Here is a 27,132-nt window from a genome sequence, read left to right as displayed (position 1 = left end):
AACTGTTGCAGGAAACTAAAAGACTACTAAAACCAGTTGAACCATTCAGTATGGGCTTAGTCACATGATTCAGACACGACCAATGCACGCCAATCCCTCTTGACCCAAAATCGGGACAGCTGCACCAGAGAAAGACTTGGTCATACTCACAAAATCATAACTTTCAGCCAGGTTTGAACCAAATTCATTCTTCTTCATCCCTGGATATGTCCTATCGCACCTACAGTACAGACCAAAAGAGATGGCAGCACAATGGGGTGGAGTTGCGAGACAGTAGCCCTGGTAGTGCTCAGCATTGACTCCAGACCCCATGAAGTTCCATGGCATTATGTAAAATATGGACATGGAAACCCCTTGCTCATTATCCCTTACCTGAGGAACCTGTGTCTCCCCATATTGAACTCCACTTGTTAGAAGCTTTCTAGGTACTTCAGAGGGGTCTTTAAGAGTGCATTGACCTGAATAGGTGTGGCGACTAGGGGAGTTTCACAGTAACTTCATTGCAGTGTTAATGTAAGCCTTACTTGTGACTAATAAATAAACTTTAACTTTTGAGGATAGCAAGGGCATAGTATTTACTTTGGAAGTGAAACTTCAATGACAATTACCAAGAGTAATTTGGTTGGTGACACCATTACTAACCAAACTATCCAAGTCTGTCAGATTAGACCTGTGGCAGGTAGTAAGAGAACCACACAAGGGAAAACCTACTTGATCTTGCCCTCACTAACCTGTTACAAATTAATCTGTCCATGACATTGGTAGGAGTGACCACCACACAGTCCTTGTGGAGATCATATCACATCTTTATATTGAGGATACCTTTCATTGGGGTGTGTGACACTACCACTGTTCTTCTTGGGATAGATTCAGAATGTATAGCAGCTCAAAACTCAGCCTCCATGAGGCACTACAAGATCTCAGCAGCAAGCAAATTATATCCTGGAATTCCCTCCCTAATGGCATTGTGGACTGCAGTGTTTCAAGAAGGCAGCTCACCACTACCTTCTCAAGGGCAATCAAATGCAGGCCAGCCAGTGACACCATGTCTTATGTTTCAGTTAAAAAAAATATTTAGCACGTAACCTCATGGCCCAGGGTATCTCTCATTCTATCGTTATCATCAAGCCAGGCGGGCAAGCTTGGTTTAATGAGTACAGGAAATCATATCAGGAGCAGCACCAGGCATACCTGAAGTGAGATGTCAATCTTATGAAGCTACTGTATAGGAGCACATGCATGGTAAAGGATGGAAGCAACATGCTACAGATAGAGTTCAGTGACCTCACAACCAAAAAGTCAGACAAATGTTCTGCAGTCTTGCTGCATCCAATTGAGAATGTATTGCACAATTAAACAAATAATTAGGTTGATGTGGAAGCTCCATGAAGATCCCCATTCTCAATGACAACAGAGTCCAGCACTGAGTGCAAAATAAAATAGCTGAAGTATTTGCGACCATCTTCAGCTGGAAGTACCAAATGAATGATCCGTAATAGCCTCATCCTGAGGACTGACCATATCAGAAGCAAGTCTTCAGGCAACACAATTCACTTCAAATTATATCATGAAATAACTGGGCACACTAGGTTCAGCAGAGACTATGGGTCCCAACAACACCTTGACAGAAGATTTGTGCTCTAGAATGTGCCACATCGCTAACTTACACTATCTACAATTCAAGTTTCCATTTCATAACCACACACCATTCTGACTCAAAACTCTTATCGCTGTTCCTTCACTGTCACTGGGCCAAAGCCCTGGAACTCCCTGCCTAACAACACTGTGGATGTAGCTACACCACATGGACTGCAGCAGTTCTTGAAGGCAGCTCACCACCACCTGACCCCTGCTGCTGTGAAGTAGCAGTGCTAACTATTGTGCCACCATGTTTGCCTTAACTTTTGTATGCTTGAGAGCAGGCAACAAGTACCCAGAGCTTTGAAGAGAAGAGTGAGGTTGGACATGGGGGTAGTCATTTGCAATCTAATTTATCTTGAGCAGAGCTGATGACAGTGGTTCTGAATGGCAGAGGACATCGGCCGAGGAGAAAGAATCATTTGTAATGTTAGCTAACATGGGGGCCACAAAGACGGGCAGAATAGTCAGCAGGAATTGTGTTGTGGGAACCGGAGGTAGGTTTGTTGTTCAGATTAGACCAGAAAGAACATGGAGGACATCAGGTGAGAAATAGACAACTGCGACAACTTGATTTCATTTAGCATTTTTAATGCCATAGAACAAGGGCCCAGAAATAGGGTGAAGGGAGATACTTTGGGGAAGTGAAGTTGTTCATTTCTTTCTGGTAAAGGGCAAGTTGGAAAGCCACAAAAGCAATGGATGGTCTGTACCTTGTTGACAAAGAGATCCATGAGTCTCTCACACTTGTTAAAGCTGAGAGTAAAGGGTCAGGAAAGAGGGGCTCCCAGGGGCAATGAAGAAATGAAGCCAGGGTTTATCTTTCCTCCCCAGCATTATCCCAGAGGAGCGAATGTGTTTTGGCAGAGGGGGATGAGGTTTACAGATTTTTGATGTTGCCTGGACAAATCTAGAGACAGACGGCTAAATTAGCCGTTTGCCAGAGATGTTGCACTTGAGGAAACAATGCTGTACTGGGAGGGGAGACAGGTTTAGGTTTCACTGAGAAAAGTTATTTAATTTACTTCGTCCAGAGTTGTTTTGCTGATCAAACGCAAGTTTTATGAGTACGAGCAAGCTGCTTTGTATTTCGACATGGAGGACGCACAGAGCTGGTGTCACCCAAATATTTTGACTTGAATTATGGAGACAGAAGCAAAATTCAAATGGCACCGATATCGTATTTAAATCAGAATTTTACGAGAGCATGGTGATGTCTTGCAATATTCCCACTTAAATGTCGGTACTGCTTGTGTCCTGATCGTTGTTCTTCCCACAGTTAGTTCAGTTGTTTTACTCCAAACTCAGCAATTATTTTATTTATTGTTGCCTCCTCCCTTCTGTCTGCCACAGGCACACAACGCAGCAGGAGACGAACAAAACCATCAGCTCCTCGACAAAGTATATTAAGCAGCTCTCGGAAATAGTGCGGGGATCATCCAGGGTAAGTGCAGCTGAGATGTAACAATAACTTCAAATATCATGCACACGAGTCCTGAAACCAAAAAGTAATTGCCGGAAAATTAAAACCAGTCGGATTTGCATATAAAATATAATTACTTCTCTCCTTGGCCGTTAGCCATTTTTAACTAATACAGTCATTGCACTTTCGCATCCTGAATTATTAATCGACTTTAAATGTGGGTTTTATTAATACATTAACGATGAAATCCCATTTAATATGTAAACGCTACCATTTGTTTTTGTGGCTGATGTTCCAGAGTTTTTTTCTTTGGCAGTTTTTTTTTTGTGTTAGTTTACCAAAGGAGCTCGGATGACCACAACCGCTTGAACTGATTAATCCATTCTCCAGAAGAAATGGACCGAATTGTGTGGAGTTCAATCTCTAAAGCACTGGCAGAAATATCACAGAAGTTTCCATTGTGAGAAATCATAGAAACCCCTACAGTGCAGAAGGAGGTCATTCTGCCACCAACAACAATCCCACCTAGACCTTATTCCCCCAACCCCACATATTTACCCTGCTAATCGCTCTAACCTATGCAGCCCAGGACAGTAAGGGGCAATTTAGCACGGGCAATGCACCTAGCCTGCACATCTTTGGACATTGGGAGGAAACCGGAGTACCTGGAGGAAACCCACGCAGACACTGAGAGAATGTGCAAACTCCACACAGACCGTGACCTGAGGCCGGGAATCGAACCCAGATCCCTGGAGCTGTGAGGCCGTAGTGCTAACCACTGTGCCACTGTGGAATTTGGCTTATTGGATCAACACCAGGCAGTTGGCCCTGGTTGTAAATGGGTGAAACTCCCTAAACAGACTTTGGAAATGAAGGAAATTGACCAACGCATGGGTCGGACACATTGGGCTTTTACTCCATTGTGATAATTTATTAAGGGTCCATATAGTTGTTAATAAGGAAATGTTTAAACAAGTACCTGGGTATGTGAGAGACACTGAGTTATAGTGTGGGATAAAATACTGGGAGGCCTTGCTGCTCCCCCAGTAGACTCACCTAAGCTAATCAAAATTTGTTCTCATCATTCAGTCCAGCATTGCAATCAATGGTGATTGCCAATTGCTGGATTTTCTCCATTATTCTCCATTAATTGTGCCACAACCCCTTAAAATTAGAAAATAATACAGGTGGGTATCATTGTTTCCAAACACATGAGCCACCAACTGCACCCTGGCCACAATGCCTACTTCTGGAAGCTGCAAAACCGCCTTCCATGGTCTTGCCCACTTGCCCAGGTACATATGGATCATGGCTTTTCAGTACTACAAGAACCTTGGGGCAGTTTTCTGGCTGTGTCATGTCTGGTGCAGCTTCTGCTGGGGCCTTTCAGGGTTGGAGAAATGTGGGGGAGCAGACGTTTAGGAGTATTTAGCACTGGCAAGAACCCGTTTTGGGATACTACAAGCCCCATGCCTGAATGTAATCTGCTTCCTGCCCAGCAAGGGTGGGAACCAGATTACATATTTAAATATTCATTGAAATATGTTTAGATGATTTCAAGCTGGATTCTCCCTGCTCCAACCCTCAGGGGCAGTGGGATCCCGGCGAGAATCATTACTGGTCTCCATTGATGGTGATACTGGTGAGGGTGCTTGGAGGTCATTGAAGCCTTCAGGTAGTCGGGGACATGGCTTGGCAGTGCCCACCTGGCACTTCCCTGGCACTGCCAATCTGTCAGAACTGGTGCAAATCTTTCTCCTCTCCCTAAAACTGACTAAGTACAGAAAGATTGCTCTGCCCCCCAGCTTGTTCCTACCCTTCCCAGTAGGAAGTCCAGCGGGTGCCACTCTCTCCTAGTCCTGACTAGTGGGGACCAGCTGCTGTGGTCTCCAAGATTGGCAAGAAGGTAAGTACTGCCTCCAACTGTGCCAGTTGTAGAGCCATAGAGTCATAGGGGTTTACAGCATGGAAACAGGCCCTTCGGCCCAACTTGTCCATGCCGTCTTTTTTTTAAACCCCTAAATTAATCCCAATTGCCCACATTTGGCCCATATCCCTCTATACCCATTTTACCCATGTGACTGTTTTAAAAGACAAAATTGTACCCGCCTCTACTACTACCTCTGGCAGCTTGTTCCAGACATTCACCACCCTTTGTGTGAAAAAATTGCCCCTCTGGACACTTTTGTATCTCTCCCCTCTCACCTTAAACCTATGCCCCCTAGTTTTAGACTTCCCTACTTTTGGGAAAAGTTATTGACTATCAAGCTGATCTGTGCCCCTCATTATTTTATAGACCTCTATAAAATCACCCCTCAGCCTTCTACGCTCCAGAGAAAGAAGTCCCAGTCTATCCAGCCTCTTTCTAGTTTAATAATATCCTTTCTATAATAGGGTGACCAGAACTGTGCACAGTATTCCAAGTGTGGCCTTACCAATGTCTTGTACAACTTCAACAAGATGTCCCAACTCCTGTATTCAATGTTCTGACCAATGAAACCAAGCATGCTGAATGCCTTCTTCACCACTCTGTCCATCTGTGACTCCACTTTCAAGCAGCTATGAACATGTACCCCTAGATCTCTTTGTTCTGTAACTCTCCCCAACACCCTACCATTAACTGACTAAGTCCTGCCCTGGTTCAATCTACCAAAATGCATCACCTCGCATTTATCTAAATTAAACTCCATCTGCCATTCGTCAGCCCACTGTTGGCAGAGTTGGCCCCTCTGCTGCTGCCAGGCTGCAGAGGGAGGTCCTTCCCCCCGAGATGGGGGTCTCATGACTGGACTTCTTCCTGCCTTGGGAAATGTGGAAATCACTCTTGGGATGGTACTTTTGAGAAAAAAAATCTTTATTATTGTCTGTGTTCTGTGAAACATTTGGTCAATTTGATATCCATGCCCTCTGAACATCTGGAATCCTTCAAAATCACAGCAGTACACCATTCTACAGTAGGGATTGCCCTTGATTGATTCCAGAAGCCCCAGGTGTTACCCAACCTCTTTGAAGTACTTTGATTGACAGGAGATACCAGTTCCACGAGACAGATTCGCTTAGTTTCTCTCCTTATCCGCAGGTGCTCTGAAAGCTTTTTGAAGCACACTGATTGATAGGTGCTTTGAATTTCAAAAGGGGGATCTCCCTTTCTAACTTGAATAAGCCCCAGCTGCTCTGAAAGCTCTTAGAACTACTTTGACTGACAACTCGAGAGAAGATCAAAGAAGGCATCAGCCCAGAGTTGTTTGCACAAGTAACTGATGTTCTGTTAATTGCTAAAGGTTTTTCTGAATGACAGCTCCAGGGCAGATCAAACAGTTCATTGTTGATACAATCAGTTCATGCTCCATGAAACGTGTGTACTTCCTCCTCTGAGCTGCTGTGGTTTCTAACCACAGTTTTTTTTTTAAACAGGCTTTCTCCTTGATCGGAAGATTGTTCTAGAAAGACCAGGCGCACAGTCTGAGTGCTTCTTTTCCATAGTTGTTCTTTTTCAACAACTTCTGCTGGAACAGCATTCCTGTATTGGAGATTATATTCAGCCACAGAAGAGACTGGCACAGCTCTGAGATTATCCTCCAAGGGATCCTCAGTGAGGATCTTCTAGTAGCCACCATATAATTCTCTAGGTAGATGTTATGACATGCCGGGGCTTCAGAGGCCTTTGGAGCCTCCGTGTGGTCAGGTACATGGTTGGACAGTGCCCTGGTTCTATCCCCTGACACCCTGGCTGTGTCACCCTGGCAGTGTCACCCTGGCTGTGACACATCACCTTATCTGTGGAGGGTTGCAATGTCTGTAAGGTGGATGGAGGAAGAGCGTGACACTCTAGTCTGAGAGATCGGGCATCCTTTAAATAAGGCGCTCCGATCTCCTTGAAGCCAGACTTGCCGACATCCTTCACGCTGGTGATTTTTTGCAACCAAAGAGTGGTTGAATCGCACCTGGTTGGTGCTGCTGGTGGCAGCGCTTGGATTTTTTCCAGGAGAATCACGGCCATAGGTATCCATCCTCGTGGGTTAATATCTTGAGGCATAACTCCTTTCCTGTAATTTTGTAGAAAAAGGCTTAAGCATTAATAGATTTCTCAGATACTGACTGACCTACTTACAAAATTACCTGTTTTGCTTCTATTTATTTCAGATTTCCAGTCCCCATTCAGCTTCTCTTTATCCCTAACATGCTGAAGGTGTCTGAGTGAAAGGGGCTGGTTAGAAATTAGCCAGATTCTCAGTCTGTTAACTCAAAGTTTCAGGGAGGGGCAAAAAGAACGATTTAACTCTTGTTTCTCTTTGTTTTGTCTGCAGCGAGAATGGTTACAGTTGGACAGGCTTAAGAACCAGCTCTCGGACTCTATTCAGCGCTACGGAGGGTTGCAGAAGGTAAACAGTCAACCACTCAATATCTTGTGATTGCTTTTTAATATTTAAAACCTCTTGTTTACCCAACAATTCTGGCAGCTTGGCTGGTTTTTGAGCTTGGACATTTATCCCTCCACCCCTGTATCACGAGCTTCTCTGTGCTGGAATGCTCGATGGCTGCTCCTCTCTGATGTAGCGACTGCATTCATCAAGTATTGTCAAGCTTTGATAACTGTGAACCATTAAAAATGGAAAGCTATATAAAGGCTGCCATTAGGGCCAATGACTCCTCTTATTCTCACAGCTTTCTGTACAAAAGATGATTTTTTTGCACCTTAATTTGTCACGTGTAAACATTACTCTTCAATATCTTATCACTGATTAAAAATAGCTTCATTAAAAAAATTAAGATTTTAAAAGCAACTAAGCGATTTATGATGACCACATGCGGCAACAAGGTGATTAGGTGTTCATGTATGCATTTCATTCATGTACTTGGATTATGAAATTGCCTCTGTGTATTTGTCTTTGTTACATAGAATCAAAGAAACCCTACGGTGCAGAAGGAGGCCATTTGGCCCATCAAGTCTGCACGGACAACAATCCCACCCAGGCCCTATCCCCGCAACCCCACATATTTACCCCGCTAATCCCTCTAACCTACACATCCCAGGACACTAACGCAATTTAGCATGGCCAATGCACCTAACCCACACATTTTTGGACTGTGGGAGGAAACCGGAGCACCCAGAGGAAACCCACGCAGACACGGGGAGAACGTGCAAACTCCACACTGACAGTGACCCAAGCCGGGAATCGAATCCAAGCCTCTGGAGCTGTGAGGCAGCAGTGCTAACCACTGTGCCACCATGCCGCCCAGATTGCAATCTTTCACACATTTTCTCTTTTCATCTCCAACAAAGCATGGGGAGTTCCAAATGAAGTGGTGGTGGCGGGCGGGGGAATGGCGAGGGGCTTGATCCAGGGATGATGACGGTGCGTCGATTGGGGCTGATAAGTGGGGGAGAGGAGACTTGGGGACGGGGGAGTGGTGGAGGGGGAACGATAGGACAGAGAGAGGAGGAATTGATCCCGGGGTGGGGCGGATGGTGTGGTGATTTCTAGGCTTGGAGAAGCAGTTTGACACCAGGTAGAGAGGGATTGGGCATGCGGATAGTGACAGTGGTCTCAGGGGTGGAGGTTGAGGTGGGGGATGAGATCAGGTGAGTGATAATGAAGTCTGGGGAGAGGAGGGTAGGAGGCCCAGTGAGGGCGAGGGAGATGTTCAAAGTATAGGGAGAGGTGGCTGGAGAGTTGGAGGCCTAGGGGTACTGTGGGGAGTGAGGAACTCAAGAGTTTGATGTAAACCCCCTCCCTCATCTCCACCAAACCCAAGCTCTCCTATTTTTAGGGGGCTTAAAATTCTCCCATTTGGTACAATTGTATGGAGGTTAGGCTAAGCCATTATAAAAGGTTAGTTAGGCCTCAGATGGAGCATTGTGTTCAATTCTGGACATTATATTTGATGAGAAATGTAATAGCCTTTTTAATAATTAGTTGGAAGAAATTTCGGCATTCAGTGCTGAATATTGGACAAACGGGGATGGATTTTATACGGTCCGACTGATGGTTTAGAATGAGGAACAATCCAGAATGTGGCCTTCCTACCTGGGTCCTGATGAGATTTTATTGGGGGGGTGGTTGGGAGCTGTCAGATTGCCTGTCTACCCTCGGGCCTACTGAGGTCTTTATGGGACCAATTGATGGCCACTTAAGGGCTTCATCCCCACCTGCTTGTATTTTACCCACGATAGTGATAGGCCTGAGCCAGGTGTGAAATCCGGCAGTTTTTGCTACATTCCCCAAAAAGGCCATTCCCAGCCTTTAATTATTCCCCTGGCCCTCCCACCCCCTCAAGCACTCACCCTTCACTTCACCCAACAAAAGCCCTTAAAACCAGACCTCATGGGACTGCCGGTCATCTTAAGAGGTGGACAGCGCCCCTACTGGCCAGTGCCAGGGTAGCGCAGTCCATTGCTGGTTCAACAGGCAATCCCATCGCATTGAGGAGCCCAGCTAAACCTGGAGTCGGAGGGTAGGTCTTGGCACAGGGATGTTGGGATGCCCCCCAGTTCAGAAGGCCAGGGGGCATCTTTAAAGAGGTAGAGCATAATTTTTGCAAGGGAGGGCCTCTGATGGATCATAGGGTCTGCAAAGGAGGTTCAGTATGTGCCCCCCCCCCCCCCACCCCTTCCCCTGCCCATTCGACACTAACCCATTTGTCCATTCAACACTAACCCATTTTCCTTTTCAACAACAGCCCGTTTGACTAAAGCCTAAAGCTGCAGATGAAATACCAGAGGTGGTTGGATGACACCCTTAAGTGGCAATCAATTGGGTGGACTGTTGGGCACTTCCTCTGTCGTCTGTAAATTTTCAGACACATCGAGGGGCAGGCTGCATTTAAGGTGCTCACCTGGTCTTCAAACCTGCTGATGGGGAAGTGTAAAATTCAGCCCATAGAATCAGGGAAAGCTCAAAGTATGGGACAAGAGAAATGGAGTATGGACCCCCCTGTGATTCTTGCACAATAATTATCCATGCAGAGAGAGTTACATTCTTCTTTGTGATGCATGAAGCAACAGAAGGTTCAGAACTTGACTGAGACTTTTTTTTAACCTTCAGATTTCTGGGCAAAATGTAGCATCAATGAAATATCAATCCATTGGCATGAGACAAAATGATCTTTCCATTTCATATTACCTGTCCCATCTAGAGTGCTGACTGATGTATTTTAATCAAGTGTGCTGTACTTGGCTATAATTGTTTCCTGCGCACCATCTTTCATGTTCTTCACTTATTTCTTAACTGCATCTAAAGGAATTGTTCGCCATTTACTTGTTCGGAGAATTGCATTGGACTCCCAGCGTGATCAGTTCACCTGCTTTCTTACAAATACAGCAACTTGTACTTACCTTGATGCAGCGAAGAATGATGAATATTACCTTTAACAATTAATTGCCTTCCTACACAGCACCAGTCAAAAGGTTTGACACAATTGTGCAGACCTTGTCATTTCAGATTTTGATTTGCGGCACCACAATGATTATTGATTCCTCCTGCTCCCTGTAAAGTAGAAGTTGAGTTAGGAACTTGTTTCTGGAAGTACGAGTGAAATGGTCAGGGTCTAACAGTTTTTTTTTTGCCTCAGGCATTTGCTTTACATTTAAGGCTGATTTGCAATTTAATATGTGTCATGCAGCAGAATTACTCTGAGACTGGAAAATGGTTCAGTGCTATTTTTTATCTTGATGTGCTGTTATTTGGGTCACTGATACTGTACACAAGAACGTAAAAAAAAAATACAGATGAGAAAACCCTTGTGAGGAATCTAAGCAGATCCCTTGTCTGAGCACACTATGTTCTGTATATCCTTAATAATGTTGCCTCTGCCACCCTGCATGACACATTTTCACCTCTCCCAGTAAATAGATTTTTCCCACCCACGCAGCGACAGGGAAAATTTCATTGATGGAGCTCCTTTCAGTCTCTCACCCTGTCCCAAAGCACACCACAAACAATGAATTACTTTGTGAAGTCCTGTCACTGTTGTTATGTGGGCAAATGTCCAATCTACACAGGCACAGCGGTGGAGGACTACAGGATTAACGACAAGTGAATCTGTTTTTGATGTTGCCATTTGAGGGATAAACGTTGGCCAGGACACCAGGGCTATTTTCTGGGCAGGATTTTCCACCCACATCCACACCTCCTGGCGGCATGTTTTCTGACAATGGAGGCAGCTCGCAGGTAGAATCTTCTGCGTGGCTCACCCATCCTGCCGTTTGGGGGGGGCGGTGGGGGGGGGGGGGGTGCGGGGGGTGGTGCGGGGGGTGGCGCGGGGTCGCCTTGGGTGGGCCTGGAAAATCCCACTCGTGGGAAGGGGCAGAAAATCCCATCCTCTATTTCCTATTCAGTTCTGCTGGAGTATTTAGGGCTTTTGTTTTTGTTTTGTCACCTAGCAATCCGGTCAAAGGGCAAAGGCCTACAATGCATGAAACAAAAACAGAAGAAGCTGGGAATGTCCAGCAGGTCAGACCACACCCGTAGAGAGGAACAGGGTTAAAATTTTGAGTCGTGATGAGACTTCATCTGGACTGAGGGTCATCATGACCTAAAATGTGCGAACTGCTGAGTATTTCCAGCGCATTCTGTTTTTCTTTCAGATTTCCAACATGGGCGGCACGGTGGCACAATAGTTAGCACTGCTGCCTCACAGCGCCAGCAACCCGGGTTCGATTCCCGGCTTGGGTCACTATCTGTGCGGAACCTGCACGCTCTCCCTGTGTCTGTGCGGGGTTTCCTCCGGGTGCTCCGGTTTCCTCCCACAGTCCAAAAAGACGCGCTGGTTTGGTGCATTGGCCATGTTAAATTCTCCCTCAGTGTACCCGAACAGGCACCGGAGTGTGGCAACTAGGGGATTTTCATTGCTGTGTTAATGTAAGCCTATTTGTTACACTAATAAATAAACTTACAAAAAGACAGTATTTTGTGTCCATGATGGCATGGATATGAGAAGCACCATTGGATAACCATTAGCGGAAGCAAATGGTTAAATGTTGCACAAGAACCTATGGCTTATAATGCAAGGGGAAGGATAATGCGGTTAATGTAGAAGGCAATGTTTATGTCAAGGGAACTTTAACATTTTTGAAGACCAATGTAAAGTGATTGTTACTAACTATCAGAATGGTAGTAATCTTTTGACTTAAGCATTTGTTACTCACAGTTTTTAATCTTTCTTGTTACCTGCTGGTTGTGAGATGTATTTGATGGTGTCTTTGTGTTATGTAAGTGCAAATTATTAATGAAGCAAGGAAGGAAAAATCAGTAAGTTTCTCAGTGGCATGAATTTTGTTAGTGAATCTGACAAATCTACAGTTAATTTTGGTAACGGAATGAATTGTAATTGCATAGCGACTCATCACATTGCTCAAATGCCTCAAAGCATTTCATGTACAAAGACTTAGTTTTGGGGGTCATGGCTGCTGTTATGTCAATTATGTTATTGTGGCCCTCATGTTGCACAGATCCCTTGAATGGCTGTGAGGTGAATGAGAAGTAATTTATTTTTTTGTGTTGGTCGTTGAGCCAAGAGTCTTGGTATCACGAGAGGTCACTATTCATCACCTATTAATGCCTGTCCAGAATCAGCTGGAAAAGTCGATGGGGCTTAACTTTTCAGGTTCTGACTCGATCAGCGAGTTTCAAAAGCTTCCCTTCTATTATGTGCTTTTGTGCTTTACAAAGTAATTTCCTATTTGGCAGTGTGTTCTGGTCTGGATGCACTAAATCTATTGAGCTCCCATTGTTGACCAACTCTGTTATATCCATAAAAGAACTTTGTTCCAGTAAGATCCATCATCTGAGGAATCTCTGACATTATATAGCGCTCGGTAGAAGCTCCACGACAGTAGCAAGTTCAAGTGGGAGTAGCATAACAGTCAGGCCTGGGGGGCAATTTTCCCACCCCACCCGCCATGGGAAATGTAGCAGGCGGGAGGGGGGTGCGGACCATGCAAAGGTCCGTTGACCTCAGGTGGGATTTTCTGGTTTTGGGGCGAGCGTGGCCGGAAAATCCCACCCAGGGGGCTATAGTTTTGAACTCTGCTCCAGGACATGGATTAGGGCTGACAATGCAGAACACAAGAAGCACTCCATCGGTAGAGGTGTCGTCTTTGTGGTAAGCTGTGGCACTGAGGCTCCGTGTGCATGTTAAGGTGGATAGAAATCATAGAATCATAGAAACCCTACAGTACAGAAGGAGGCCATTCGGCCCATTGAGTCTGCACCGACCACAATCCCACCCAGGCCCTACCCCCATATCCCTACATATTTTACCCGCTAATCCCTCTAACTATGCATCCCAGGACACTAAGGGGCAATTTTAGCATGGCCAATCAACCTAACCCGCACATCTTTGGATGGTGGGAGGAAACCGGAGCACCCGGAGGAAACCCACGCAGACACGAGGAGAATGTGCAAACTCCACACAGACAGTGACCCAAGCCGAGAATCAAACCCAGGTCCCTGGAGCTGTGAAGCAGCAGTGCTAACCACTGTGCTACCGTGCTGCCCTGTAATGATCCAGTAATGCCTGTAATGATCCAGTAATCCTGTAATGATGTAAATGATCCAGCAATGCCTTTGAAATCGAGCAGGTATTCCTGCCAGTGTCCTGATGAGCTTTTCACACTCCGTCACCACAAGGTTCAGAAGCAGTTTTTGTGATAATATATTTAATTTGCTATGTGTGAGTCCCTGCTGCAAATGTTTTGGATGTTGTATTTTGCCTATGTAACAATGACGATACTTCAAAAGTAATTTATTGACTGTCACGCACTTTGGAATGCCCTGAGGAAAGATATAATGCAATATAAATGGACATGGCTAACCATAAAGGTGGCACAAGCAGTTCAAATACAAACTTTCAAAAGGAGATTGGATATATAATTGAAAATATGAAAGTTATACCGTTGTGGGTGAGTGGAACTGACTGGATAGCTTTCTCAAAGAGCTAGGATAGGCACAATGGGTTCAATGGCCTCTTTCTGTACGATACATTTCGTCAACAATCTGGCCTGCCTCCCCACATCCCCCAAACCACCACCACCAATCTGTGTCAGAGAGCCGCCGGAAGCTCTGAACTTAGCTCTTCAGAAGCTGGGCGAACGTGACGGTAAAGGGGGAACTGCCGGTAAGATTGGGCTTACCTGCAGCACGGTGGCACAGTGGTTAGCACTGCTGCCTCACAGCACCAGGGACCCGGGTTCAATTCCGGCCTCAAGTCACTGTCTGTGTGGAGTTTACACATTCTCCCCGTGTCAGCGTGGATTTCCTCCGGGTGCTCTGGCTTCCTCCCACAGTCCAAAGATGTGCGGGTTAGGTTGAATGGCCATGCTACATTGCCCCTTAGTGTCGGGGGATTAAATGGGAATAGGGTTGTGGGGATAGGGCTTGGGTGGGATGATTGTCAGTATAGCCTCGATGGGCCAAAATGGTCTCCTGTAGGGATTCTATTCTAAGTGTATTCTTCATCTGTTGGTTCAAGAGAGTCTTACCAACTGAATCATGATGAAATTCTTTGAATGGCCAAAAAAAGTCAGAATTACTTATCTGGAGAAAATAAATATTATTTGAATATATCACACACAGGATATCAGATCAAAGTTTTGTGTGCAAAACAGATTAAATTTTAGGCTAGGAGAGAGTCTTGGATTACAATCGTCTGGCGAAGATATGAAGCAGTTTTCAAACTTGTTGGGTATGTATGTATTGTCAGAATTACCCATCACCAATGCAAGATTTGCAGTTGCAGCAACCTTTGAGGCCAGGTGCGTGCATGCATGTGAGCGTGTTTAGTTACAATCAGCAATGGAGCTTACAAAAAGATCATTCGTTTTCAGAAAAATAGTAATAACATTGTGGTAAGTAAGTGAAAATGGGAGCCCAGGACTGAAAACTGGTGAATGTATTTGGAAGTACGACAGTCCAATCTAATTTTGATCCTCCCCTTGGCCCTCTTAATCAGATGAAAGGATTTGTTTTCTTTCTGCCAATAACTAAAAGATGTGCAATCTAAAATATGACTACAAAATTAACACTGAGATGGATTATTTTATGGTGCTTAAGAGATATGAAATATCTGAACATTGTCTTTACTAGCTGTTATTTTTTAATGCGCTTAACAATGGTAACTTACCAAAACAAATCAATAAAATTCTACTCATTTGCTCTGCAAAAGACTAGCAATCAATGCAGTAAATAATTGAAGTCCATTTCATAGAACATATAGAACATAGAACATAGAACAGTACAGCACAGAACAGGCCCTTCGGCCCACGATGTTGTGCCGACCTTCATCTGAAACCAAGATCAAGCTATCCCACTCCCTACCATCCTGGTGTGCTCCATGTGCCTATCCAATAACCGCTTAAATGTTCCTAAAGTGTCTGACTCCACTATCACTGCAGGCAGTCCATTCCACACCCCAACCACTCTCTGCGTGAAGAACCTACCTCTGATATCCTTCCTATATCTCCCACCATGAACCCTATAGTTATGCCCCCTTGTAATAGCTCCATCCACCCGAGGAAATAGTCTTTGAACGTTCACTCGATCTATCCCCTTCATCATTTTATAAACCTCTATTAAGTCTCCCCTCAATCTCCTCCGCTCCAGAGAGAACAGCCCCAGCTCCCTCAACCTTTCCTCATAAGACCGACACTCCAAACCAGGCAGCATCCTGGTAAATCTCCTCTGCACTCTTTCCAGCGCTTCCACATCCTTCTTATAGTGAGGTGACCAGAACTGCACGCAATATTCCAAATGCGGTCTCACCAAAGTCCTGTACAGTTGCAGCATAACCCCACGGCTCTTAAACTCCAACCCCCTGTTAATAAAAGCAAACACACTATATGCCTTCTTCACAGCTCTATCCACTTGAGTGGCAACCTTTAGAGATCTGTGGATATGGACCCCAAGATCCCTCTGTTCCTCCACAGTCTTCAGAACCCTACCTTTGACCCTGTAATCCACATTTAAATTTGTCCTACCAAAATGAATCACCTCACATTTATCAGGGTTAAATTCCATTTGCCATTTTTCAGCCCAGCTTTGCATCCTATCTATGTCTCTTTGCAGCCTACAACACCCCTCCACCTCATCCACCACTCCACCAATCTTGGTGTCATCAGCAAATTTACTGATCCACCCTTCAGCCCCCTCCTCTAAGTCATTAATAAAAATCACAAAGAGCAGAGGACCAAGCACCGATCCCTGCGGCACCCCGCTAGCAACCTGCCTCCAGTCCGAAAATTTTCCATCCACCACCACCCTCTGTCTTCGATCAGATAGCCAGTTACCTATCCAATCGGCCAACTTTCCCTCTATCCCACACCTCCTTACTTTCATCATAAGCCGACCATGGGGGACCTTATCAAACGCCTTACTAAAATCCATGTAAAATCCATGTATATGATTTCAACCAATATTGTTTTATTCAAAGAATAAGATTTCCTTGGGTTACTATATGTGAGTGACTTCATAAAAAAGCACAAGAAAAGCATGGTTGCTGTTTCGAGAAAAGTGAACAAAGAACAAAAAACAGTACAGCACAGGAAACAGGCCCTTCGGCCCTCCAAGCCTGTGCCGCTCATTGGTCCAACTACACCATTCGTTTGTATCCCTCCATTCCCAGACTGCTCATGTGACTATCCAGGTAAGTCTTAAACGATGCCAGCATGTCTGCCCCCACCACGCTACTTGGCAGCGCATTCCAGGCCCCCACCACCCTCTGTGTAAAAAACGTCCCTCTGATATCTGAGTTATACCTCGCCCCTCTCACCTTGAGCCTGTGACCCCTTGTGATCGTCACCTCTAAACTGGGAAAAAGCTTCCCACTGTTCACCCTATCTATACCCTTCATAATTTTGTACACGTCTATTAGGTCTCCCCTCATTCTACGTCTTTCCAGGGAGAAGAAGTCCAGTTTACCCAATCTCTCTTCATAGCTAAGACTCTCCATACCAGGCAACATCCTGGTAAACCTTCTCTGCACTCTCTCTAAAGCCTCCACGTTCTTCTGGTAGTGCGGTGACCAGAACTGGATGCAGTACTCCAAATGTGGCCTAACCAGCGTTCTATACAGCCGCAACATCAGAGTCCAGCTTTTATACTCTATACCCAATCCTATAAAGGCAAGCATACCATATGCCTTCTTCACCACCTTCTCCACCTGTGCTGCCACCTTCAAGGATTTGTGGACTTGCACACCTAGGTCCCTCTGTGTTTCTATACTCTTGATGGCTCTGCCATTTATTGTATAACTCTCCCCTACATTAGTTCTTCCAAAATGCATCACTTCGCATTTATCTGGATTAAATTCCATCTGCCATTTTTCTGCCCAATTTTCCAGCCTATCTATATCCTGCTGTATTGTCCGACAATGTTCATCACTATCCGCAAGTCCAGCCATCTTCGTGTCATCCGCAAACTTGCTGATAACACCAGTTACACCTTCTTCCAAATCATTTATATATATCACAAATAGGAGAGGTCCCAGTACAGAGCCCTGCGGAGCACCACTGGTCACAGACCTCCTGCCGGAAAAAGACCCTTCGGCTGTTACCCTCTGTCTCCTATGGCCAAACAAGTTTTCTACCCATCTCGCCACCTCTCCTTGTATCCCATGAGCCTTAACCTTCTTAACCAACCTGCCATGAGGGACTTTGTCAAATGCCTTACTGAAATCCATATAGATGACATCCACGGCCCTTCCTTCGTCAACTGTTTTTGTCACTTCCTCAAAAAACTCCACCAAATTTGTAAGGCACGACCTCCCTCTTACAAAACCATGCTGTCTGTCACTAATGAGATTGTTCCGTTCTAAATGCGCATACATCCTGTCTCTAAGAATCCTCTCCAACAACTTCCCTACCACGGACGTCAAGCTCACTGGCCTATAATTACAAGGCTTCTAGAAAAAGTGAGAGGGCATGGGATCCAAGGGGCTGCTGCCCGATGGATCCAGAACTGGCTTGCCCAAAGGAGGCAGAGAGTGGGTATAGATGGGTCTTTTTCTAAATGGAGGTCGGTCACCAGTGGTGTGCCCTAGGGATCTGTTCTGGGACCCTTGCTGTTTGTCATTTTCATAAATGACGTGGATGAGGAAGCGGAGGGATGGGTTGGTAAGTTTGCCGACGACACGAAGGTTGCTGGGGTTGTGGATAGTCTGGAGGGATGTCAGAAGTTACAGAGGGACATAGATAGGATGCAAGACTGAGCGGACAAGTGGCAGATGGACTTCAACCCAGATAAATGCATCGTTGCCCATTTTGGTAGGACAAATGGGATGAAGGAGTACAATATAAAGGGAAAGACTCTTAGTACGGTAGAGGATCAGAAGGACCTTGGGGTCTGGGTCCATAGGACTCTGAAATCGGCCCCTCAGGTGGAGGAGGTGGTTAAGAAGGCGTATGGTGTGCCGGCCTTTATCAATCGAGGGATTGAGTTTAGGAGTCCGGGGATAATGATGCAGCTATATAAGACCCTCGTCAGACCCCACTTGGAGTACTGTGCTCAGTTCTGGTTGCCTCACTATAGGAAGGATGTGGAAAAGATTGAAAGGGTGCAGAGGAGATTTACAAGGATGTTGCCTGGATTGAGTGGCATGCCTTATGAGGATAGGCTGAGGGAGCTCGGTCTTTTCTCCTTGGAGAGACGAGGGATGAGAGCAGACCTAATAGAGGTGTATAAGATGTTGAGAGGCATAGATCAGGTGGACTCTCAGAGGCTTTTTCCCAGGATGGAAATGTCTGCTACGAGAGGACACAGGTTTAAGGTGCTGGGGGGTAGGTACAGGGGAGATGTTCGGGGGAAGTTTTTCACACAGAGGGTGGTGGGCGAGTGGAATTGGCTGCCGTCAGTGGTGGTGGAGGCGAACTCAATAGGGTCTTTTAAGAGACTCCTGGATGAGTACATGGAGCTTAATAGGATGGAGGGTTATAGGTAGGTCTAGAAGGTAGGGATGTGTTCGGCGCAACTTGTGGGCCAAAGGGCCTGTTTGTGCTGTAGTTTTTCTATGTTTCAATGTTTCTACATGTGTTATCCCTGCTACCCTTCTTAAATAACAGTACCACATTCGCTATCCTCCAATCCTCAGGGACCTCACCTGTGTCCAATGAAGAGACAAAGATTTCCGTCAGAGGCCCAGCAATTACATCTCTTGTCTCCCTGAGCAGTCTAGGATAGATGCCATCAGGCCCTGGGGATTTGTCAGTTTTAATGTTACCTAAAAAACCTAACACTTCCTCCCTTGTAAGGAGATTCTCTCTAACAGGTCAACACCTCCCTCTGAGACACTTCCAGTCAACAATTCCCTCTCCTTTGTGAATATCGATGCAAACTTTTTCTCTGACAACTCTTTTGTTCTTAACATATGAATAAAATGCCTTAGGATTCTCCTTAATCCTATCTGCCAAGAACATTTCGTGACCTCTTTTTGCCCTTCTAACTCCCCGCTTGAGTTCTTTCCTACTCTCTCTGTATTCCTCCAGAGCTCCATCTGTTTTCAGTTGCCCGGATCTAACGTATGCCTCTTTTCTTTTTGATCAGATCCTCAATTTCCTTGGTTATCCACGGCTCTCGAATCCTACCTTTCCCATCCTTCCTTTTTACAGGCACATGCCTGTCCTGCAGCCTTATCAACTGTTCCTTAAAAGACTCCCACATGCCAGACGTGGACTTACCCCCGAACAGCCTCTCCCAATCAACGGCCACCAATTCCTGCCTAATCCGGCTATAGTTAGCCTTCCCCCAGTTTAGCACCCTCCGCTTCGGACAACACTCATCCTTGTCCAAGTGCATTCTTTAGAGAAGAGATTTCTCCCAATTTTTTTTTTAAAGTTAATTTATTAGTCACAAGTAAGGCTTACATTAACACTGCAATGAATTTACTGTGAAATTCCCCAAGTCGCCATACTCCGGCGCCTGTTCGGGTCAACGCGCCTAACCAGCACGTCTTTCAGACGTGCAATCATGAACATTTACAATAGTGGTAACACCACGACAAGAAGGAATCCCTCCTTGGTGTTAACAAATACATAAGAACTTGAGAAAAATGGTAAGAAACCATGAGCTCTCTTAGTGATCACAGAATTGTTACTGCACAGAAGGAGGCCATTTGGCCCATCGTGTCTGCACCAGTTCTTCAAATGAGGTCATGACTTTGTGCCATTTCCCTGCCTTTTCCCCACATCCCTGCACATTGTTTCTATTCAAATAATCATCTAATAAGAACATAAGAAATAGGAGCAGGAGTCGGCCATCTAGCCCCTCGAGCCTGCCCCGCCATTCAATAAGATCATGGCTGATCTGAAGTGAATCAGTTCCACTTACCCGCCTGATCCCCATAACCCTTAATTCCCCTACCGATCAGAAATCCATCTATCCGTGACTTAAACATATTCAACGAGGTAGCCTCCACCACTTCAGTGGGCAGAGAATTCCAGAGATTCACCACCCTCTGAGAGAAGAAGTTCCTCCTCAACTCTGTCCTAAACTGACCCCCCTTTATTTTGAGGCTGTGCCCTCTAGTTCTGGTTTCCTTTCGAAGTGGAAAGAATCTCTCCACTTCTACCCTATCCAGCCCCTTCATTATCTTATATGCCTCTATAAGATCACCCCTCAGCCTTCTAAACTCCAACGAGTACAAACCTAATCTGCTCAATCTCTCCTCATAATCTACACCCCTCATCTCCGGTATCAACCTGGTGAACCTTCTCTGCACTCCCTCCAAGGCCAATATATCCTTTTGCAAGTAAGGGGACCAAAACTGCACACAGTATTCCAGCTGCGGCCTCACAAATGCCTTGTACAGATGCAGCAAGACATCTCTGCTTTTATATTCTATCCCCCTCGCGATAAATGCCAGCATCTCATTTGCCTTCTTGATCACCTGTTGTACTTGCAGACTGAGTTTCTGCGACTCATGCACAGGTCCCTTTGCACAGTAGCATGTTATAATTTTTTTCCATTTCAATAATAATCAAATTTGCTATTATTTCTTCCAAAGTGAATAACCTCGCATTTGCCAACGTTATACTCCATCTGCCAGATCCTCGCCCACTCACTCAGCCTATTCAAATCTCTCTGCAGACCTTCCGCTTCCTCCACGCAATTCACTTTCCCACTTATCTTCGTGTCGTCAGCAAACTTTGTTACCCTACACTCAGTCCCCTTCTCCAGATCATCTATGTAAATCGTAAACAGTTGAGGCCCCAGTACCGATCCCTCTTTGAATGCCTCTATTGAACCTGCCTCCCCCACACTTCCAGGCAATGCATTCCAGACCCAAACCACTCATTGGGCCCGATTTTACCCTTGCGTTGCACCCGTTTTTGGGTGCGAAAACTTGGTAAAGTTGGGCATGAGGCGAATAGCACGATCCGCGCTCGTGTCCGCATCGATTTCCTCTTTAACAAGGCCCGAAAATGGACGCGATCGGGTCCGCACCTGAAATGGGCACGACGTCAATTTAAATGGAATTGCATGCATTTAAATTGACTGAATGAGCTGGATGCCCAAACTTACCTGCATTTCCCCCTTTACCACCGCGTTCGCCCATCCGGATTCGGCGCAAAACAGACATGGCCCGCAAAGGTCTGATTCGGGCGCTCCAGCTCCTGAAGAGGTACGTTCAGAGCTTCCAGCGGATCTTTAACTCAGACCGGTGATGGGGGGGGCGGGGGGAAGGGAGGGAGGCAAATCATTCTCATGTGGAGGAAGGAAGTCTGATCGTTCTCTGGTGGGGAGGAGGACGGAGGTGGGTCAGATTGTTCTCTGGTGGGGGGGGGAGGGGAGAGAAGGAGGAAGGAGGCCAGATCGTTCTCTGGTGGGGAAGGGGGTGAAAGAGGCTGGATCATTCTCTGCTGGGTGAGGGAGGAGGGAGGCGGGCCAGACCGTTCTCTGGTGGGGGGGGGGGGGGGCAGGAGCAGGGGGGGGGGGGGGTCCACTGCCACTCTGCAGGCGATCGGTGAGGGGGGAAATGGGGCAGGGGGTCACGATCGGCCTGGATAGCGGGGGGAGGGGATGTCGGTGGATAAGGGGGACAGTTATGTTGTGGGGGTGGGGCAATGGATATGGGGGCCATCGCTCCCGGGCCGCTTTATTTGCTTTTTGTGGCCCAGGAGTGATATGGCAGGAGAGCGTTTTTCAATTTTTTTTTTACTGTGCATGTTCAGTTGAAGGCTCCGATCAAGCAGCAGCGTTTCAGGTGCGATAAGCCCCGCCCACAGCACGATTCAGATTCGCAACTTTTTTTTCAGGCTGAGTGCGTATGAGAACAGGTTTACCCCACCTGAGAACAGGTTTACCCCACCTGAGAACAGGTTTACCCCACCTGAGAACAGGTTTACCCCACCTGAGAACAGGTTTACCCCACCTGAGAACAGGTTTACCCCACCTGAGAACAGGTTTACCCCGCCTGAGAACAGGTTTACCCCGCCTGAGAACAGGTTTACCCCACCTGAGAACAGGTTTACAAGGCAGATCTGAATCACGCCTAGATTCAGCACTTAGAATCAAAATGGTAAAATCGCCCCCATTGGTGAAAACGTTTTTTTCCTCATGTCACGTTTTCCTCTTTTGCAAATCACTTTAAATCGGTGCCCATTCATTTTTGGTCCTTTTATGAGGGGGAGCAGTTTTTCACTAGCTGCCCTGTCCAGGCCTGTCATGATTTTGAACATCTCTATCAAATCTCCTCTCAACCTCCTTCACTCCAAGGAGAACAATCCCAACCTCTCCAATCTATCCTCAGAACTGAAGTTTCTCTTCACTGGTCATCGTATGTGTTTGATGGTGCAAGCTTGTAAAACCTCTGGATCAGTAGAGATACTAATTCTTAAGGAGAGTCAAAAAATCCATGACTAAATTCAGGCGGAATTTAAGGAAATTTGTCTACGACTCCCTCAAGGAATTGCGTTGATGGTTATACATAATACATCAACTGGCTGTCAGAAGGAAATAGATACGATTCATAATTTCTTGGCACATCCTGTATTTGATGCTAAGCATTGCTTCTCAATTGATCCTTTCTAGTCGAAAGCCATACAGGGCTAACAAAGACCACTTCCATCTATTGTATCAGTACAAGAGGTCACAGACATCCTGCTCAACTTTATCTCATAACCTGCCAAAAGTAGCCATAGTTCCACATGGCCATAGCCTGCTCTCCCCTTTGATGGGGAGAACGGGTAGTGATTTAACCCGAGGGCCACCACACCTCAGGTTAAATCATCTGGGTGAGGGGCAAGGCTGAGAAGGCGGGCCTTCATGAATAACCTCAGTAAAAATAAAACTACCCACAGACCTCTTCAAACATTTGACTCCTCTATTTGCACTGCCTCTCTCAATCAGCTAATCCACATATTCATCACCCTCTGCTTAAAGAAGTTATATTGCAAGTGTTTTGCTTTCATTTGATATATTATTGTCACATGTATTCTTATACAGTGAAAAGTATTGTTTATTACGCATTATACAGACAAAGCATACCATACATAGGGAAGGAGAGAGTGCAGAACGTAGTTTTACAGTCATAGCTGGGGTGTAGAGAAAGATCAACTTAATATACGGTATGTCCATTCAAAAGTCTGATGGCGGCAGGAAAGAAGCTGTTTTTGCATCAGTTGGTACGTGACCTCAGACTTTTGTATCTTTTTCCCGACAGAAGAAGATGGAAGAGAGCATGTCTGGGGTGCGTGGGGTCCTTGATTATGCTGGCTGCTTTTCTGAGGCAGCCAGACAGAGCCAATGGATGGGGGGCTGGTTTGAGTGATGGACTGGGCTTCATTCACAACCCTTTTGTTCCCCATTTTAGTCTTTTCTCAGATCCACATTTCCTTGTCCTGGACCTTGTATTCATATATGACCATCATGATGGGATCAAGCAATTTATTCCCATTACAAAAATAAATATCTTCTGTTATGACTAAAACGGCTAGTTTCAATTATTACCCTGGTTGCCCTTTTTTTGTATTGCCTCCAGTTCCATATGGTATCTAAGATTAGTGCTTCATATAAACTAATTGTCAATTCCTGGGGTCAGCCACTGCATTATGACATCCAGTATGTCTTTTTCAGCACATTTGTGCTGATACTTTTGAGGTTTTTTTCCCACAAGATCCTCCAAATGCTTTTCTAATGTAGACTCTTTCTATCGATTTGGAGTTCCAGCTGTTAATTTTCTTCTTCAGCTTCATGACTTTTCATTTTTGTATCTTAAAGAACATCTTCCAACCTCCCAATCTATCCAGATCTCTCTGGAAATAGTCGACTTGTTCCTTTTCTCTTCATTGTAGTATTCCCCTCCAATATCTGAATTCATCGCATTGACAAACTTGAATACTTTTGTTTCACTCTTCAATATAAATTGAAGGAAAAGATAGTCACAGAAGCAATCCCTTGACACACCCTGCCAGTCACATGTCTCTACATTGACAGAGCTCCTGGAACAGCCAGCCTTTCCATCTTCTGACTCAACTAGCTTGTTCAGACTTAAGAAGCAAGATTTTTGTTTGTATCTTGGAAAGTTCTTTCCTGTGTGATGCCACTTCAAAAATTCTGCTGAGGTTTACTGGTTTGCGTTCATTAGTTCAACTGAGTTCCCAATGTCAGCTAACTCTTTGCAGTATAGAAGGAGGCAATTTGACCAATCAAGTCCTCGCTGGCTCTCTGCCTGTAAGTTCCTACCCAATTTCCTTTTGAAATCTTTTGTCAACTCCACCCTCACTTACCTTATAGGCAGCAGGTTTCAGGTTATTTCTGCTCACTATGTACAAAAAGGTTCTTCCTCACAATTCCCTCTTGCCCAAAACCATAAATCTCTATCCTCTTGACTTCCACCATGAATTAAGAGGAACACATTTTGTCCACCATATCTAATCCTGTCATCATACTGTTTGCCTCCTATCAGATCTCCCCAAACCTCCTTTGCTCCAAGGAAAATATTCCCCAACTTCTCCAAAGGAGATAGTCATCGACTACAGGAAACATAGTGGAGAATGTCCCCCTGTCTACATCAACGGTGATGAACAAAGAAAAAGAACAAAGAAAATTACAGCACAGGAACAGGCCCTTCGGCCCTCCAAGCCTGCACTGACCATGCTGCCCGACTTAACTAAAACCCCCTACCCTTCCGGGGACCATATCCCTCTATTCCCATCTCATTCATGTACTTGTCAAGACGCCCCTTAAAAGTCACTACCGTATCGGTTTCTACTACCTCCCCCGGCAACGAGTTCCAGACACCCACCACTCTCTGTGTAAAAAATCTGCCTCGTACATCTCTTTTAAACCTTGCCCCTCGTACCTTAAACCTATGCCTCCTAGTAATTGACTCTTCCACCCTGGGAAAAAGTTTCTGACTATCCACTCTGTCCATACCCCTCATAATCTTGTAGACTTCTATCAGGTCGCCCCTCAATCTCCGTCGCTCCAGTGACAACAAACCAAGTTTCTCCAACCTCTCCTCATACCTAATGCCCTCCATACCAAGCAACATCCTGGTAAATCTTTTCTGTACCCTCTCCAAAACTTCCACATCCTTCTGGTAGTGTGGTGACCAGAATTGAACACTATATTCCAAGTGCGGCCTAACTAAGGTTCTATAAAGCTGCAACATGACTTGCCAATTTTTAAACTCAATACCCCAGCCAATGAAGGCAAGCATGCCGTATGCCTTCTTGACTACCTTCTCCACCTGCATTGCCACTTTCAATGACCTGTGTACCTGTACACCCAGATCCCTTTGCCTATCAATACTCTTAAGGGTTCTGCCATTTACTGTATATTTCCTATCTGTATTAGACCTTCCAAAATGCATTACCTCACATTTGTCCGGATTGAACTCCATCTGCCATCTCTCCACCCAAGTCTCCAACTGATCAATATCCTGCTGTATCCTCTGATGGTCCTCATCGCTATCCGCAAATCTACCAACCTTTGTGTCATCCGCAAACTTACGAAGCAATCCAGTTACATTTTCCTCCAAATCGTTTATATGTATATATTACAAACAACAAAGTTCCCAGCACTGATCCCTGAGGAACGTCACTTGTCACAGCCCTCCATTCAGAAACTCCATTCCACTGCTACCCTCTGTCTTCTTTGACTGAGTAAGAAGTCTCACAACACCAGGTTAAAGTCCAACAGGTTTATTTGGCAGCACTAGCTTTCGGAGCCCCGAGCCCCTTCTTCAGGTGAGTGAGGACTCGTGTTCACAAACAGGGCATATAAAGACACAAACTCAATTTACAAGATAATGGGTGGAATGCCAGTCTTTACAGGTAATCAAGTCTTAAAGGTACAGACAATGTGAGTGGAGAGAGGGTTAAGCACAGGTTAAAGAGATATGTATTGTCTCCAGCCAGGACAGTTAGAGATTTTGCAAGACCAGGTAAGTCGTGGGGGTTACAGATAGTGTGACATGAACCCAAGATCCCGGTTGAGGCCGTCCTCATGTGTGTGGAACTTGGCTATCAGTCTCTGCTCAGCGATTCTGCGTCATTGTGTGTTGTGAAGGACGCCTTGGAGAATGCTTACCCAAAGATCAGAGGCTGAATGCCCGTGACTGCTGAAGTGTTCCCCGATTGGAAGGGAACACTCCTGCCTGGTGATTGTTGAGCAGTTTTCATTCATTCGTTGTCGAAGCGTCTGCATGGTCTCACCAATGTATCATGCCTCGGGACATCCTTTCCTGCAGCGTATCAGGTAGACAACGTTGGCCGAGTTACAAGAGTATGTACCATGTACCTGGTGGATGGTGTTCTCACGTGAGATGATGGCTAGTGCTGCCAAATAAACCTGTTGGACTTTAACCTGGTGTTGTGAGACTTCTTACTGTGCTTACCCCAGTCCAACGCCAGCATTTCCACATCATGGCTTCTTTGACTGAGCCAGTTTTGTATCCACCTTGCCAGCTCACCTCTGATCCCATGCGACTTCACCTTCTGCACCAGTCTGCCATGAGGGACCTTGTCAAAGGCCTTACTGAAGTCCATGTAGACAACATCCACTGCCCTACCCTCATCAATCATCTTCATCACTTCCTCGAAAAACCCGATCAAGTTCATGAGACATGACCTCCCC

General features: G+C 45.6%; 1 protein-coding gene across 2 annotated transcripts in view; it reads left to right on the top strand.

Moving 5' to 3' along the window:
- The window catches only part of tsnare1 (T-SNARE Domain Containing 1), an 842,640-nt gene that overhangs the window by 586,045 nt on the left and 229,463 nt on the right, over nt 1–27,132 (top strand). For both annotated transcript variants that reach the window (XM_078217021.1, XM_078217020.1), the window contains exons 5-6: nt 2,992–3,082; nt 7,369–7,443. In XM_078217021.1, the coding sequence (XP_078073147.1) occupies nt 2,992–3,082; nt 7,369–7,443 (166 nt within the window). The remainder of the gene's footprint in view (nt 1–2,991; nt 3,083–7,368; nt 7,444–27,132) is intronic.

The sequence above is a fragment of the Mustelus asterias genome, chromosome 7, assembly GCF_964213995.1.
Source record: "Mustelus asterias chromosome 7, sMusAst1.hap1.1, whole genome shotgun sequence".
NCBI classification, from domain to species: domain Eukaryota; kingdom Metazoa; phylum Chordata; class Chondrichthyes; order Carcharhiniformes; family Triakidae; genus Mustelus; species Mustelus asterias.
Note: the sequence above shows the minus strand (reverse complement) of the source record. Positions and strands in the feature narration are given on the sequence as shown.